The 15,635-nt window shown below is 41.9% G+C and overlaps 1 protein-coding gene across 5 annotated transcripts; it reads left to right on the plus strand.

The window, feature by feature from the left end:
* Positions 1–1,175: 1,175 nt before the first annotated feature.
* On the plus strand, positions 1,176–12,026 carry LOC117247265 (uncharacterized). 5 transcript variants are annotated; one of them, XM_078163194.1, is made up of 6 exons: positions 1,176–1,353; positions 2,434–5,135; positions 8,033–8,126; positions 8,632–8,684; positions 8,875–8,942; positions 9,621–12,026. In XM_078163194.1, exons 2-5 carry the CDS (start codon positions 2,439–2,441, stop codon positions 8,920–8,922), a joined length of 2,892 nt encoding a protein of 963 aa, XP_078019320.1. In that variant the 5' UTR covers positions 1,176–1,353; positions 2,434–2,438; the 3' UTR covers positions 8,923–8,942; positions 9,621–12,026. The 5 variants fall into 5 exon arrangements, with proteins under 5 accessions (XP_078019320.1, XP_078019321.1, XP_078019322.1 ...); XM_078163195.1 differs by having other exon boundaries at positions 11,056–12,026; XM_078163196.1 differs by having other exon boundaries at positions 8,635–8,684.
* Positions 12,027–15,635: the final 3,609 nt, after the last annotated feature.

Below are 15,635 nucleotides of genomic sequence, written 5' to 3' on the forward strand. Positions count from 1 at the left end.
TTGCCGCTAAGCTAATATATACAATGTAAAATGCTATCGGCTGGCACTAATAACATAAGCATTTTGTATTTGTTTGGAAAACATGTTTAGTATGATAGTTGTTTAGTCTGTGAATCTTGTGAGTTGTAATGGAGCCAAATTGTGTTAACTTTTTAAATGTTGCTGTTGTCCCTGGCTTTATATGAGATGAGGAAAAGATCGCTAGTTGCTAGGCTAATTCATACAATGTAAAATGCCACAGGCTTGTGCTAATAACGTTAGCATGTTATATTTGTTTGGAAAAAGTGTTTAGTACAATAGTTTTTTTATCAGTGACTTTGTTAGTTGTAATGGAGCCATACTCAACGCCATTACCTTTGTTATATGTCGCTGTTGTCCCTGGATTTATATGAGAAAAGGAAAAGATTACTGGTTGCTAGGCTAATTTATACAATGTAAAATGCCATAGGCTTGTGCTATAAGCCAACCAAATCTGAGCTAAAGATAGTGATATTTCATCAAAACCACTTTATTTTACATCTCATTTAAAATTTTTCCAAAAATAAACAATTTGCACAAACTAACCAGCATGCACGACAACTGTGAAAAACCGAGGCTACTTAACTCCAGGATATTTTCATCTTTTAACTTTGAACTTTCAAACATCAGGGTAAGTTTTAGAAATGTAATAACTCATTTATGGTGATAAGTTAAGAACAGTCCCTAAATTGATATGAAATAGGTCCTACCACTTTGCTCCCTCAATGTTTTTTTTTTTGCTTTCCACACCTGATTGACAATTGTTTCACTGCTGCTCGTATTTACTTGTCAAGCCACCCAGAGTTAGACAACACAGCTAAAAGGCATGCCTAACATTTATGTCACTCAAGGAAAACGGAAAAAGGTGTGCGTTATCGGTGGTTGTTCGGCCTGGGTTCAGTTTTCAGAAGCTTTGTCATGTACATGCAACAGCTGAAACAAGAGCAAAATATTGTGAATAAAGTGAACAACAGGCTGCCCTCCTGCTAACACTCAGAGGAATTATGCCTTTAGTAATTTCGAGCCTTTTATATATGGTTTAATTGTACTTTTCAATCATTTAATTTAAAATGAAAGAGGAAAAACACTGAAACGTATCACTAATTGTTTTATTATGAAGGAGGCATCCGGAAGTTTCACATTATCCTCTAAATAACTTGACACTGCTGCTATCAGAGTAGTGTGTTCCTGGAAAGTGAGTGTGGATCTTTATTTAATGTGGGGCTTTAGTAGAGTTGGAGGGATCCGTTAGAGTAGATGGCTTGTTGAAAGAGATGTAGGCTGGGAGGAATTCTTAACTGGACGTTTTAAAACGCTACGATCTCTCCCGTCCGGGTAAGTTTTGATGAGCAGCGCTGCGCAGCCCATTACCTCCGCTCTGTCTTTGTTCATCCAGCCGGGCCTTGCCCCGATGCGAACCGTTCTCGGAAATGGTGAGAACGTCTTGCCAAACTCCACGAAAAGTCATTTGCAATTTAATAATAATTTGCTTGTCGCCGAATTTTGGAAGGTAGGAGAAAACAAAACATACTTATTTAAACCGCTAGTATCCTATCTTCAATTCGGAATGCATGTAACGTTAATACAGCAACGAGCACCCTCTGAAACAAGATTTTACATTTTAAAATAGATTCCCCTGTTTTTCTTGAGACAAAGTTGCAAAGTCGTAGTGGGCACTAACGAACAATATGGAGCACTGAGGTATAAAAGTTGGAACGTTCTCGTAATAATGAGCTTCTTGGCGAAGTAAACATCGCCGAAATGAAGAGTGATCGTTATCGATTGGTTAAAGCTATAAAGTCGCGTTCAGTAGCGTATGATTTAGTGTTTTTAATATAGAATCACCTAAAATTGCTGGATATTTAATGTAGTTCGGCCTACGGGAACGTTACCGGAGCAAAGCCAGGCCTTGCTAACGTTCGCTGTGGCTAGGCTAAGCTAACTAACGTAGCAACACTGACCTGTCAGCGTTGGTGGTTATAAAGTCAGCCGATTGTCTTAAAAGGCATATTCCGCTGAACCTTACAGTCACAAGTGTTAATGTTAACTGTAAATGAGCCAAAACGGAAATCGTGAGAGCTGCTAATTATATTCTCCAACGTTATTAAAATTAAAGCACACGCCACTTAAGCCAATGTCAACGTTCCTTCTGACTTAAGTTGTAAGGAAAAAACCCTGAAACAAAGTGGTCAGTCACGGTGATGTAGCTAAGTGATTAAAAGTATTTTTTACCTATGAGCTAGAGTCACTGTAAATATCGGTTTGGCTCTGTATATCTACTCCGGCGAAATAAAAAGAGTTGTTGACCAGCCTAAATAAAGAGAGTAATAATTTAAAAAAATCTGTGCTTCCTCCTGGGCACAACTTGTTGTTACAAGCTGCACCACTGTCTTTTCTCCTCTCTATCCACTGCAGCTGTTATGGAGCAGCCACCTGGGAGCTTTGATGATCTCCAGCCTCAAGACCTCTCCACCTCCAGCATCCCCACTGTGATTGACCTGGCCAGGAAAGGCGGGGAATGTGTTATCGACAGCTCATCTCTTGACGCCCTGCGGATGGTCAAGAGCCCCGGCTGGTACCCAAACTCAGGGACTGGCAACCCCAGATTAGTTTTCTCAGAGACCAGCTCCTCAGACACCACTCTCCAATCAGGGGATCAAATTCAACCAGACAATGCCTTCTCCCACACTACAGTCACCCTCTCGTACGTGAGCAGGTCTCACGTTTTTTCCAATCATGATTCCCTGTCTCAACATACGTCTCTGTATGGTGTGCCACCAATTAGCAAGTTGTCCCTCCACCCTGCTTGTGATTCAGATACAGGGCTTGGGGAGACTGGCTATGCACTGAACCAGCATTACTTGGAGCAGGTTGATGGGCCTGTGGACCTCGCCACTCAGACAGAACTTTTTCAGTCATTGTCTCAGGCTCATGTGGGACCAGAGAATGATAGAGGAATATGTCTACAGCAGGAGCCTCAGGAGTTAAATGGTGGAGTCATTTTCAGTGACGAGGACATGGATGAGCATGTAAAAGGCGAAGAGGAACATAGCCTTTCTCGGGAGAAGAGTGGGGGTTTAGAGAATGGACAGGGTGATAGCTGTTCAAGTTCAGGAATATGTGCTGAATTCTCACTGGAGACACTCACCCCTGCCACAGGGGAGGATGAGGAGAGGAGTGGCTCTGAGGTGCTCTTTCTCATGTCTAACAAACAGGAACCAGCTGTGGTTGCAGGCAGTGCGGGTGCTAGAGACCTGTGTTCACTAAACAGGGAGTACGTCAGTCCTCTGGAGGACCCTGTCTCCCCCTCTGCTACCTCACTGGACGATGTGGAAGATGTGTTCATCCTGCCTCAGGCCTCCAGCTCACCCAGCAGCGACAACTGTAAACTCAATGAGGTTGTGTTGGATGGCTTTAGTAAAGAGGGGGTCATTCAGCCAGGCACTGGCATCAGCAATAGTACAGCAAGGTTAGATTTAAGTGATGAAAATAAGCAGCCTATCCATAGACGGAAGGCAGCATTGGAGCCTTTGATTGACTTGACAGATGATATTTGTGTGTCAGATGTTTCCGAAAACAAACCCCAGGCTGTCGTTCCTCACATGAACGGGGATGCAAAGGCACTGCAGAAAACTTTAGGAGAAAAGAAACTGCCAGTGCGTTCCAGCAGAGGGACACGGTTGGAGGCTATTGTTATGAACATAAATTCAAGCAGGTATAAAGTGTCAGGATGCATATGCACCAATAAGAAAGCAATTGCTTCCCAATCAACAGCTAGTGATTCTAAATTAGCCAGTCCTAAGAGGAATGACACCCTGTCAGTAGGAAAAATTAAAAACAGAGCGAAAGCACGTTTTTCAGTGAAAACAATAAAACAAAAAGCAGTAACTTCAGTAAAAAGGGGTAAAACTAATAACATTAAGACTGACAGTAGCAAAGACTCTACCTCTGATTTTGAAGTCAATCATTCTAGCAGGTCTAATGGCAGCACATCTCTAAAAAGCCCTCAGGTTGCTGTGCACAAGAAGTCAAAGAAGGAGACAGAGCATATTTCATACTCCACATACTCACCACAGACCAGCACTGTCAAGTCAAAGAGGAAACTCTCTTCACAGTCAAGTCCTCAGTTTGATGTGCACAAAAAGTCAAAGGAGCCAGAGCATCTTTCTCACACTGACCCCTCAGTGGAAATTCATATGGCAAGATTTCCCCCAGCACCACCAACATCAAAATCTCCAAAGAAAAGCCAAGGCAAAGGCAAGGCTACAGGTAGAAAAATATCTGTCACTGCCAAGACGAAGGGGGCGGGCACTCCCAGGAGGAGGCAAAAGAAACACAAAAGGAGCCAGTCTTCCTCCATGTTCTCCCCCAAGGAGCCAGAGATCAAGTTGAAGTATGTCAATTACAAGGAGGAGAAAAGGGACTTTAGATTAGACAGTTTCTCTCCATTTATCCGCATGGAGCGTCAGCAGTCATTGTCATCACTGTGTACTGTAATCAACTACCCCGAGGAGGTAAGGACGCAACACAAGAAGGGCCAGCAGCAGGCTCACCTCTGTGGCTTCATTTCTGCAGTTGTACCTAGCACTTCCTGTTTGCAGGTGGGCCGAGCATCCATGCATGGCCAACGCCAGCGTGCTCTCGTCTGCTGCCTGTGTGGGCAGGCAGCTAATGCCATGGACTTGGGGGACCTTCATGGCCCCTATTACCCTGAAGGGTACCAGCCAAGCACCAAAACACCTGCCAGCATGTTGGGCCTCAAAGAGGACGACTACAGTGACTCAGACTCTTCATCCTACAGTATCGGAGGCAGAGGGAGGAAGTGTGCCATTCCACCCACACCACTGCGCCTCAGGCCAGGAGCTCAGCTGCAGCAGAAGGGCCTCCTGGAGAGTCACCAGTGGACAGCTGACAATGCTGGTAGTCCTGCAGCTAAGCAGGCTCGCTCAGATGCTGATTCTGCTGATGTGGAGGACTGGTACAGCCCCCCTGTGCTGCCTCTAGAGCCCTGTGAATACTGGCTCCACGAAGACTGCGGCATCTGGTCCGCAGGTGTGTTTCTTGTGAAGGGCAAAGTCTACGGACTGGAGGAGGCTGTCAAGGTGGCCCAGGAGACGGTAAACTGCACTTTAAGCCTATAATGTGAATACATTGTTACGCAGATCCACATGAAAATGTGGTTGATAGGAATGAGCTGGAAATGAACAAAACACTAAGCATGATAAGGCATTAATAGTCTGCCTGTTTACGTAAATGTTTCCTAAGCCTCTAGGATAATCATAAATTTCAGATGTATCTACCCAGTAGATACAGTTTTTTGTCAGTTAGGAAAAGATTGGAAATGATTGGTGCAGGCAAGCAACACTGAGACATTGTGATTTGTACAATATGTCCAATCTATAACGTGAAGGTTTGGAGTGTTGTTCATTTTAACAAGCTGCTTTTTAAAAGCTGAGGTCAACAGTGACACTGTCTCACTGCTGCTCACAGACCTTTCTGTCTGTTTCACCAACTCCTCAGCTTCTGCATAGGTTTTTACATCTAACTCCTTATTTTTGGGTGACTTTTAATTATTCTCTTTGGAAACAGACAGATCTGAAGTCAGTGTCCACTTAATAGCTTTTTCTTCCCTTAGCTTTCGACCGCATCTGTCTTCCTCAGTGAATGTCATAATGGAGATTTTCCCACTGTCATCATATGACCATAAGGGGAGCGTACCTATGTTCCCCGGGTTCCCCCACTTTGTATGGGACCCCAAAAGGGTCCTATGTTCCCAGCTTTGTATGGGACCGGGGAACCCTTTTTAATAATAAGGGTTCTATGTTCCCCGCTTTTCCCCAAAAGTACCTGGGGAACATAGGCCCTTTTTTTTTTTTTTTTAAAGGGTCCTAACCCTAACTGTAACCCCAACCCTAACCCCTTTTTCTTAAAAAGGGTTCTTTGTTCCCCGGTCCCATACAAAGCGGGGAACATATTTCCTTTTGGGGAAAGCGGGGAACATAGGACCCTTATTTTTTTAAAGGGTTCTATGTTCCCCGATCGGGGAACATAGAACCCGGGAAACATAGAACCCGGGGAATATAGGGATGACCCCGACCATAAGGAACTCTGGAGTTTTGAACGTTTGTATATACCACCTGTTATCACATACTCAAAATTCCAATCATAGAGGACAAAAACAAAAAAAAGCACATTTGCATATAAAACGCTTAACTCAGTTATTGGCAAAAAAATGACTTCAATGATTAATTGACTTTTAAAACAGTTGCAGATTGAACTTTCCGCTGATGAGCTAATCACATTTAAATAGCTAATTTCTCTGTTCTAACCTGAAAAGCGTGCACAAGAGAACAGCAAAATCCACAGCAAACCCCTTCTTTTTTGCAACAGACTCCACACAAAATAACATGTGATCTAGCATATTTAGCAAAATGCCATTACATCTGCCAGATTTATGATTCAGGGCTCCAGAGTGCCCCCACTTTGGTTGCACATGTGACCAAAAACCTCAAGCAAAATTAAAAATCTTAACATGTGGTAGTTATTCAAAAGGAAGAGAACTATTTTTGGCCACAGAAATGCAGCAGTCCCCATTAGGGATGTTCCTAGCGACTAATTTCCCTGTCGATTAAACAAACATTTTAATTAAGACTAGTTGAGTAGTCTAAAAAAGGGAAAACACTCAGAAAACAGTCATCATTTAGCACAATTTATTGTTAAGTATTTGAAACATTGTCCCAAAAAATATTGGGTGCATTAAGAGCCCTTTGAAGCCTTTAATCATAATCTTAAACAACCATGACACATTTTGAATGCCGCTGAAGTACGAGACACTTTGCGCCATGCGGTATGCATGACAGCAACTCAGTCAAAAGTTAACCACTAAAATAACATCTAAAATAAATTAATTGCCTCTGAAATGTGGGGCACATTGTACCTTGCATATTACGTTACCTTTGATAATCTTCCTGCGCCCAGACCCATTAATAAGGGGTTGGAATTACTAGCCCTACGTAATGCTGCTTACTGCTGTCCTCAAATCAGCAGGTTGAGCTAGAGCTGAACACAGACAAACTTCCTTGTGGATACTTGGGAAAAGAAAAAAAAAATTGTGTACTTTAGCTATGATATCTTAAGATCCAGGGGAAAAAAACTCACATCCATGTGTATGAAAAGTAAATGTCAGCTGGGTAAAAGGCCTACTCAGGCAAATTACTTTGAGCCAAGTGTGCAGTTGATTATATACAAAAATGTTTGTACCACGTTTTCTTCACAGTGATAAATGTAGGACATTTCTATAAAAATATTGATACATGAGGGCTGTAGTGACTATTTGACGCCTCTCCTTTGTGTGCAGCGGGTCGATTAACTCAGACTCACCAGCGTCCATGCAGCAATACTCAAACGTGTTTACATGTACTTGTACCATTAATAACTTGCATGCAAAATCAAACAAGAGTCCATTGTTGGCCACGCTAGACCTGACAGTCAAAAAAACGTTATGCTTCACCAGAAAGCAACACCTGCTGAAGTGATTACTTCCTCCTGCTTATACATTTACATACACACACGCTCCGAATACCACCTACTGTGCACATGAAGGAACTACAAGTGAACACGTATTTTCATATACACGTATGCACATGAACATAACACATAAATGGCTCTAACAAAGACTTTGAAGAAATGCTATTATGTCAATAGGCATCTACTGGTCCTCTGATTCTTAAGAATTCATAAGTTTTATTACTTTAATTACAAACCCGTAAATGAACAGAGAGATCTCAAAAGAGCTTTTCTACTGTGCTGCTTTTCTATCAAAAACTCAGCCTACTTCATGAATCAGGAGTTCAATCATATACATTTACTTGTCATTTGTAAGTACTTTCTGCATTATTTTAAGGCTCATTCATTGTTATCTTTGTAAGCTATATCAGATTGTGTTTTGTATCTAAGCATGCTGTGAGCATGTACATGATGTCTCCATTCACTCTTTTATCTGCTGTGTGTCCAGATGTGTTCAGCATGCAGTGACTCTGGTGCTACACTGGGCTGCTTCTTCAAAGGCTGTCCAAACAAGTACCACTACAGGTGTGCTCTGGAGTCAGGTAGGTGCTGCTGCTCTCTGCCATGCCAGTGGCTAGTTTTTGTCAGAAGGGGCTATGCCAAAAATTAAAAAAGAAATCATGATAAAATATTGGCCTAATATAATGATGCAGTAATGTATTTCTCTTTTTTTATTTAATTATTAGTAATGCAATATAATAATAATATAATTGTATTGTATTGTATTACATTATACTATTGTATTGCATTGTATGTGTGTTAAGTGAATTTTAAATAAAATATCAAATAAAATACAACACATTTGTTTTGTAGTATCCATCTTGTTTTTACATTACAACTTTAAAGCTCATGCACACACCCACGTCAGAAGAATGATTTCCCAACTGGAGAAATGGGACCATTTAAGGAGAACAATAATGAACATTAATAAATTAATGTCCCTGAGGCACTTCCACTGAGCCTGAACCTGAACCTGCATGTGTGGGAAGGTGGCCAATTGGGTGAATCAGTGGGGTGTCTTTAACTCCTCTTGTGTTCTTGTTCCAGCAGACTGTGTACTCGTTGAAGAAAACTTTTCCATGAAGTGTAAAAAGCACAAGGTGAGCAGAAATAATTGCACTTTTATGTTTGTGAAACCAGTGACCAGTGAAAATGTCCAAGTTAACTATAAAATCAAGAGAATTAGATATGTTTGTGTTCTTACAGAAAAACAGCAGTCTGCTGTTGGAAAGATATCCCGTGTGACTGTATTATTAACTAAATATTTTGTGATTCCTCATCCATCCGCAGAACAAGACATTCATAGTCCCTCCAGGGAACCGATGGGATTCCAGGTGACAAAGTAGACATCTCATGAGGTTAGTGAATACCTGCTTTGCTTCAATGTCCTTTGCAGCTCTGGAGTCAAGTTTCAGAAAAAAAATTGCTCATTGGTCTCCAAAACTGTGTAAAAGTAGCCTCTAAACCCAAGTTTGAGACTGCATATTAATAACAGCGCGTTGGGGGCATGGGGGTCTCATGACAGATGCTGTTGTGTTATGTGAAGTGTTGGAGGTTTTCCGAGTGCAACCCATACTAGGACTCAAGAGTTAACTCAAGAGTTCATATGTCAGTTATGAGAAAACTTCCCACAAATCCCTAATAGGATAAAATAATGAAGTATCCAAAGGGTCAAATTTCAACTTCACTGTGACATCATAATGTTCTGAATAAAACACTTTTCTGGCCATTATTCAGCTTCATATCTCAGGAACAGAAGGGAAGACATTTGGTCAGATACTGAATTGGTGACACTGATCTTGGGTGTCCAACTTGAAACTGTGCTGATTGTATAGATTGTCTGTGCTGTCGAGGGGAAAATGTGTGTGAAGCATCTTTGTTTTCACAGAAATGGAGGGAAAATTGACTGGTGCGCAGAGGCATACAACCGCAGGGCTGGTTTAATCAGAAGTATTAAAGTCAAGGCTTTTTTCAAGAAGAAATGTGTTGAGATGAATTCATTACTTTGAAATATGTTTTACTGTTTATTTATCCAGACATTCAGCTGCAACATCCTGCAGGGCCATTCCTTGCGCTACTGCTGGTAACCATGGCAACTGTGGACTGAGGTTCTTCTGACTGACAGCTAGCACCTGTAAACCTTAACTTCACCCTCTGCTTTTCAACTGTACTGTTAACCTCTGACACTGTGGCTGGAGGCACCCAGTCACTGAAACCTCCCTCAGTCCAATCCTCTGGTACTCCTCAAACTGACACCAATAGCAACTGCAGACTGGGGAAACCTACTCTCAACTTCTTTGTGTTATCACTCTGTATTTATTTATAAGGATTTTTTGTTCTTGGATTAAATATGAATAACAATCAAAGATATTTAATTTTTTAAAGATTTTGTAAGTATTTGATTTTATTTGGTTTATTTATTCTTGGAGTTTTCTTATTGGCTTCTTATCAGTTGTCCAAGAGGTTTGGTTGTGTGTTTTTAAGTTATTGGTTAAGTTAATAAAAGCTGAAATATCAAGCCAGTTAAGGAGATACTGGTTTTATTTAAAGACAAGACAGAGAAAGGGCTGGTTGGCGGGAGACTCTGTCAACATAACAGGGTTTCATATCGAACAGAACCCCTTTTACATCATAGCACATGGAATTATTACATTGAGTTTCACAAAGAGCGCTTCAAAAGCCAAATCTCAAATACACCTTAATGACACTTGCACTAAATGTTGGCCCCAGTTGATGTTATCCAGGGCACTAAACCATGTGTTTGAATGTATTCTTCACATGTGACAGGTACAAGTACTGTGACAGAAGTACTTGTGAACATGTCTGATCCTCTGCCTCCCCACATTGTATCATTTACTTAAGGTTCTTTGAGGTTCACAGGTCAACCAACAATCTGGATGACCCCTAGTAATTTTATTTGTCTTAAAGCACTTTTGTGTCCCGCTTCAGGCTTGGAGAATTGAAATGTGTCCGTGTTATTGGTCTGTACAGCCCTTAAATCAATTGGTATCCTAATGAGAATTCAGTAGGATTTGTTGAGAGTCCTGTAAGAAGATAATTAAAGCAGGCTTGATTTTTTTTCTTAGAAAGTAAAGGGACTTCTTTCAATGCAAGTCATCTGCTGCTTCTCCAGAGCTGCAAAAAGTAATTTCTGTTCAGTTTCATTTTCTGAATCTTGCAACACAGTATTCACATTGCTTTGAGTGTACCACAACAAAGTCGTTTATTTTACACCACTCAGCTTCACCTGTGTCACTTCAAATTAAGAAGGATCTATGTTGGCGAAATTCTCTGCTGACATCGAGGATCTTACTTTTAATAGGAATGGCCAGGTACATAAAGTAATAGAAAGATTCCTGATAGTCTATTTTCATGTCTTGACTTGGGCCTACATGGTGAATTTCTACCAGAACTTTTCTGACGAAGCCTTATCTGACGAGAGGTACATAAAGTCTTTCTTGTTCTCACTAGCTTGTGGTGCAATGACAAATCAGTGGATGTACATCAACTTTCTTTGGACTTCTTGATGACTGAAGGCAGCTTCCATGCACTTTCCTCTACAGACTTTGTTGTTATTGATACCAGGGGCATGGTAGGTGAGTTACTAATAAACCCTTCGACATGCTGACTCTTGAGGACTTAGACCATGTACTAAGATTAATATTAGTGGTACTTGGTGAATCCGGTGCTGAGGTCAGGGCCTTGGCCTGTCAGCTTATACCGACTGGTGTGAAGTCTCCTTATCTCCTTTATTTTGTATAGCACTATGAGGGGCAGCATTGTGCTTACTGTGAGATCCATAAAGCCATGGCTCCATGTCAGCAGATATTCACACAGAGGAGGCTGAAGACTTTGTCTTCTTCTCACCAGCAGCAGCAGGACACAACACACACACACACACACACACACACACACACACACACACACACACACACACACACACACACACACACACACACACACACACACACACACACACATAATCTAAATGTCTTTATCCTGGAATGCCACATCTCTTTCATTTGTGCCATCCTTGTTTTGTGTATTTAATGTTTTGTTGCTGTGACATTTCTACTGCTATCGTTCTTGATTACAAGCAGTTTGCATTGTACCAAATACAGATTTTGGAGAATGTTTGGATTCAAAAAATGTATTGTCCATGTGTTAATCTCAGGGCTGAATTCTAAGATATTCTAATAATTTGAAATTCATGTTCTTATTTTTCTTTGGTTTGTTTGGCTTGTTGTGTTAACCCTACAATGACTAGAGCAATGATACATGTAGCAGGATGTGGTTATCTCCTCAGATGCAAAGCAGTCTGTCCTGGTACACACTACTCATCACATTCCATGCCACTTTTGTCATGGTCCTTATTTTAAAGCAACTTTTTGTACTGGAGCATCAGGGGTCATGTAATTGTCAAGAATAAATATTTTGGTCAACATTGTGTAAGATATTTGTGTTTCTTCATGACTGGTGGCAAAAAATTTTATTTGATTAAAATATTTAGATTCTTTTTTTTTTTTTTTGAAAATACAAAGATATCTGGTCGTGGTATAAAAGGTTGGCCCTATGTCGCACAGTGAGAGAGGTTCAAGGATGGCAGATTTTATGATCTTACGATCAAAGGCAGTCTGGGATAAAATTCTGACTGTCAGAACTTTGGGATGACCATCTCACTGTGTGACTGCTGTTACCACCCACGTCTATTAACCAGCAAATAGAAAAGCAGTATGAATTGACACACTGCTCAGCACGACAATGCGAAATGCTTGTAGATGCTAATAAATACCACCTGTCTATCAGTTGGCCTTTAATAAATACACCTCTAGCTCTTACAAAATCAGCTTTCATTACAAAATCAGTATGCCAAGTTGGCCTCTTTTCCCTAGCCATGACTAGGTCCACTATTCTATTCTGTTCTATTTCCTATCTAGCTGAGAGCAACCAAGAGAAAGATGTACTTTTTTCTCATCAGACTGTTTGAGGAACATCGTTATAATTATCCTGCTGAAGTAACTCAGCAATGAATTAAGCAGGCAGCTGCTGCTTACACTGGCAACTTTAATCAGATGCTAATAATTCATGCTCACAAGCCAACCTGGCTAGTTACCTGGCAAGATTAGTAGCATCAGTAGCCTTGTAGAGCGAATAAAAGACATAAGTGCAGGTGTTTTTGCAATGCATTTCTTTACAGCATTGTTGCTGTTGTTAACAGGAGCTAGCTGGCTGCATTTGGTATTCAATTCAATTCAACTCAATTTTATTTATAAAGCCCAATATCACAAATCACAATTTGCCTCAGAGGGCTTTACAGCATATGACATCCCTCTGTCCCTCACAGCAGATAAGGAAAAAGTCCCCCCCAAAAAACCTCAGGAAGAGCAACTGAGAAGGGATCCCTCTTCCAGGACGGATAGACGGGCAATAGATGTACAGTATGGATCAACATATGACAAAATGATACATACAGAGACAGAGACAGAGACAGAGACAGAGAGAAGCAGGGTAAACTTATGACAATAGCTACAATAACATTAATTTTAGTAATAGAATTAAAATAACAGTAATTGTGGTAGCATATGTTGTAAGTATATATTAATATATGATAGTACATGTATGTGACAATAATAATCATATGTATATAATAACAGTAGAGGTATGACTTAAAATAATAGCAGTAGTAGGAGGCATCAGGCAGAGCCACAGCAGCAGCACAACCACCACACACTTTGTTGTTGTTTTTTACAAATTTCTAGTATTCCGATTATTATTCCTTATTTGTTAATATTCATCCTCTGAAAGTGTAGTAAATTAGAAACACTTAAAATCCTGTTTTCTTTAATTTTTTTCTCACAAAGTACAAAACAGATACAAAAAGAAACAAAATTAACTAGCCAATTTCTATAAAGGTCTGACATGAACATGCCACAGAATTATTATATCCTGTCAGATGTGATGGGAGGGAGTTGAGAGGAGAAAGTTCTCTTGGAAGGAGTTGTGGGACATGAGGCCCGTTTCCACCGCAGGAACTTAGGGGTAATTTTACGGGGCCGGGGCCGTTGGTGCGTGTCTCCACCGCAGGAACCACCCCCGAAGGACAGAGTTCCGGAACTGTTACGGGGGCTAAACAAGTCCCTGCCTCGGAGTAGGTACTCAGAACAGCCCCGAAAGACTCCTGGCTGGGGCTTGGGATTTACTTGGTGCTGATTGGATATACTCAAGGAGGGATGTGATGTCAACAGAAAGCAACAAAATAGCCGGCATTTTTAAAACTCAGCAGACGAGGGTCAGCTCGTTCATATAGCTTCCGCCGCCACGTTAAAAAAACTCACTAAATGGCCCGTGAAAAAATATTTTTTCCAGCGGATATCTTAGTTACAACATGATTGAGCTAGCAAAGCAGTTTTGTGTTGATATGTGTGGTATTTATTCAGCTTTGGGAAATCACGATGTCTAGAAAGCATCAGTGGCTGCCGCTGACAGGGACAGCTAACAGCAGCAAAGCTAACATCAGGACGTCATCTGTTAAAAGCCTCCCGCTGTCAGATACGACATGAAACTACTCCAGTTAGCTCAATCATGTTGTAACTAAGAAATCGCGCAATGATTACGTCACATCCAGAGCCCGTAACTTTACAGGAACCTTCCTTGTACTCCGCTGTCAGTGGAGACACGGCAGTTGAGAGGGCCAAGTGAGAGGACGTTCCTGTAGTAGTTGCTGCCCCCAAATAGTACTAGGAACTTCTTCAGTGGAAACGGGCCTATGGAAGCATCTCAAATCAGCCTCATAATATGAGCCACATAGGGTGTCCTGCCATGTCCAACCTCAAGAACCTCAGCCAATGGTACGGAACAGACCCTACTTTCACCCTCTGCCCATCTCCAGCGAACCAGAAACACATTCCACAAAGTCGTTATACCTGGCAGCACAAGCAGGTGCTGAAGTGTCTAGAAGCTAACCTGGAGACCAGACGGACCACCACCAATACCCTTCCTCCTCCATCATGCCGTAAAATCAGACACCAGCCAACTGGGAGTGGCTGTGGCTCAGAGGTAGAGTGGGTCGTCCACCAATCGAAAGATCAGCAGTTCGACCCCGGGCTCTTCCAGGCTGCATGTCGAAGTATCCTTGAGCAAGATACTGAACCCCAAATTTCTCCCGATAGCTGTTCCATCGGTGTGTGAGTGTGTTAAAACTGAGTAGCAGGTGGCACCTTGTATGGTAGCCTCAGCCACCAGTGTATGAATGTGTGTGTGAATGGGTGAATGTGACTCGTAGTGTAAAAAGTGCTTTGAGTGGTCACTAGATGACTAGAAAGGCACTATACCACTGAGGTTGAGATTGAGAGACTGGTAGGTTACTGGCAGATCTGAATCAGTGGCTACGCTTCCCATCTGAGATTACTTCTACTCACCTCAGTCCAGACCTCGTGCTTTGGTCCTCATCACTGTGCCTCGTCACTGTGCCCTGGGAGGGTGCTGTGGAGGAGGCCTCCAAACGCAACTTAAGAATGCCGAGCTGGCAGCTGACACTGAGCAACGCAGCTGGAAAGCGAAGGTTTGCCTGGTTTACGTTGGCGGCAGAGGCTTTGTGGCAAGTCAACTACCAAGCTGCTTAAGGAAATGGGAATTCAAGGCAAAGCCCAGTGTCAGGCTATCAAAGCCCTCTCTAGCGCAACCGAATAGGCAAGCCAGTGGCTATGGATTAAAAGGAGAGGCACCACTTTGGCCCCGAAATAACACTAACAACAGCAGGGTTTGAGGGTGTAAAAGCAGAGGGGGGGGGGGGTGCATCTGGGATGCCAGGTGTTGCCGATGAGCCCTCTGGAGGTGTTGTGGGCTTATCATTGACACCAGTGAAGGTATTTACTCACCTGATGACCCCAGTTAAGTTTTTACCCTCCCCAACCCCCACCCCTCCCCCAACATGGCTCCCATTCAAAAACTATCACTCATTATCTTATGAATGTGCAACAGGGAATTTGACCAGTTAAATTCCACCTTGATAAAAGTTAGGTAAGTTTTCTCCTGTTAGTTTTTTCTCTCTT

The sequence above is a fragment of the Epinephelus lanceolatus genome, chromosome 21, assembly GCF_041903045.1.
Source record: "Epinephelus lanceolatus isolate andai-2023 chromosome 21, ASM4190304v1, whole genome shotgun sequence".
In the NCBI taxonomy this organism is placed as follows: domain Eukaryota; kingdom Metazoa; phylum Chordata; class Actinopteri; order Perciformes; family Serranidae; genus Epinephelus; species Epinephelus lanceolatus.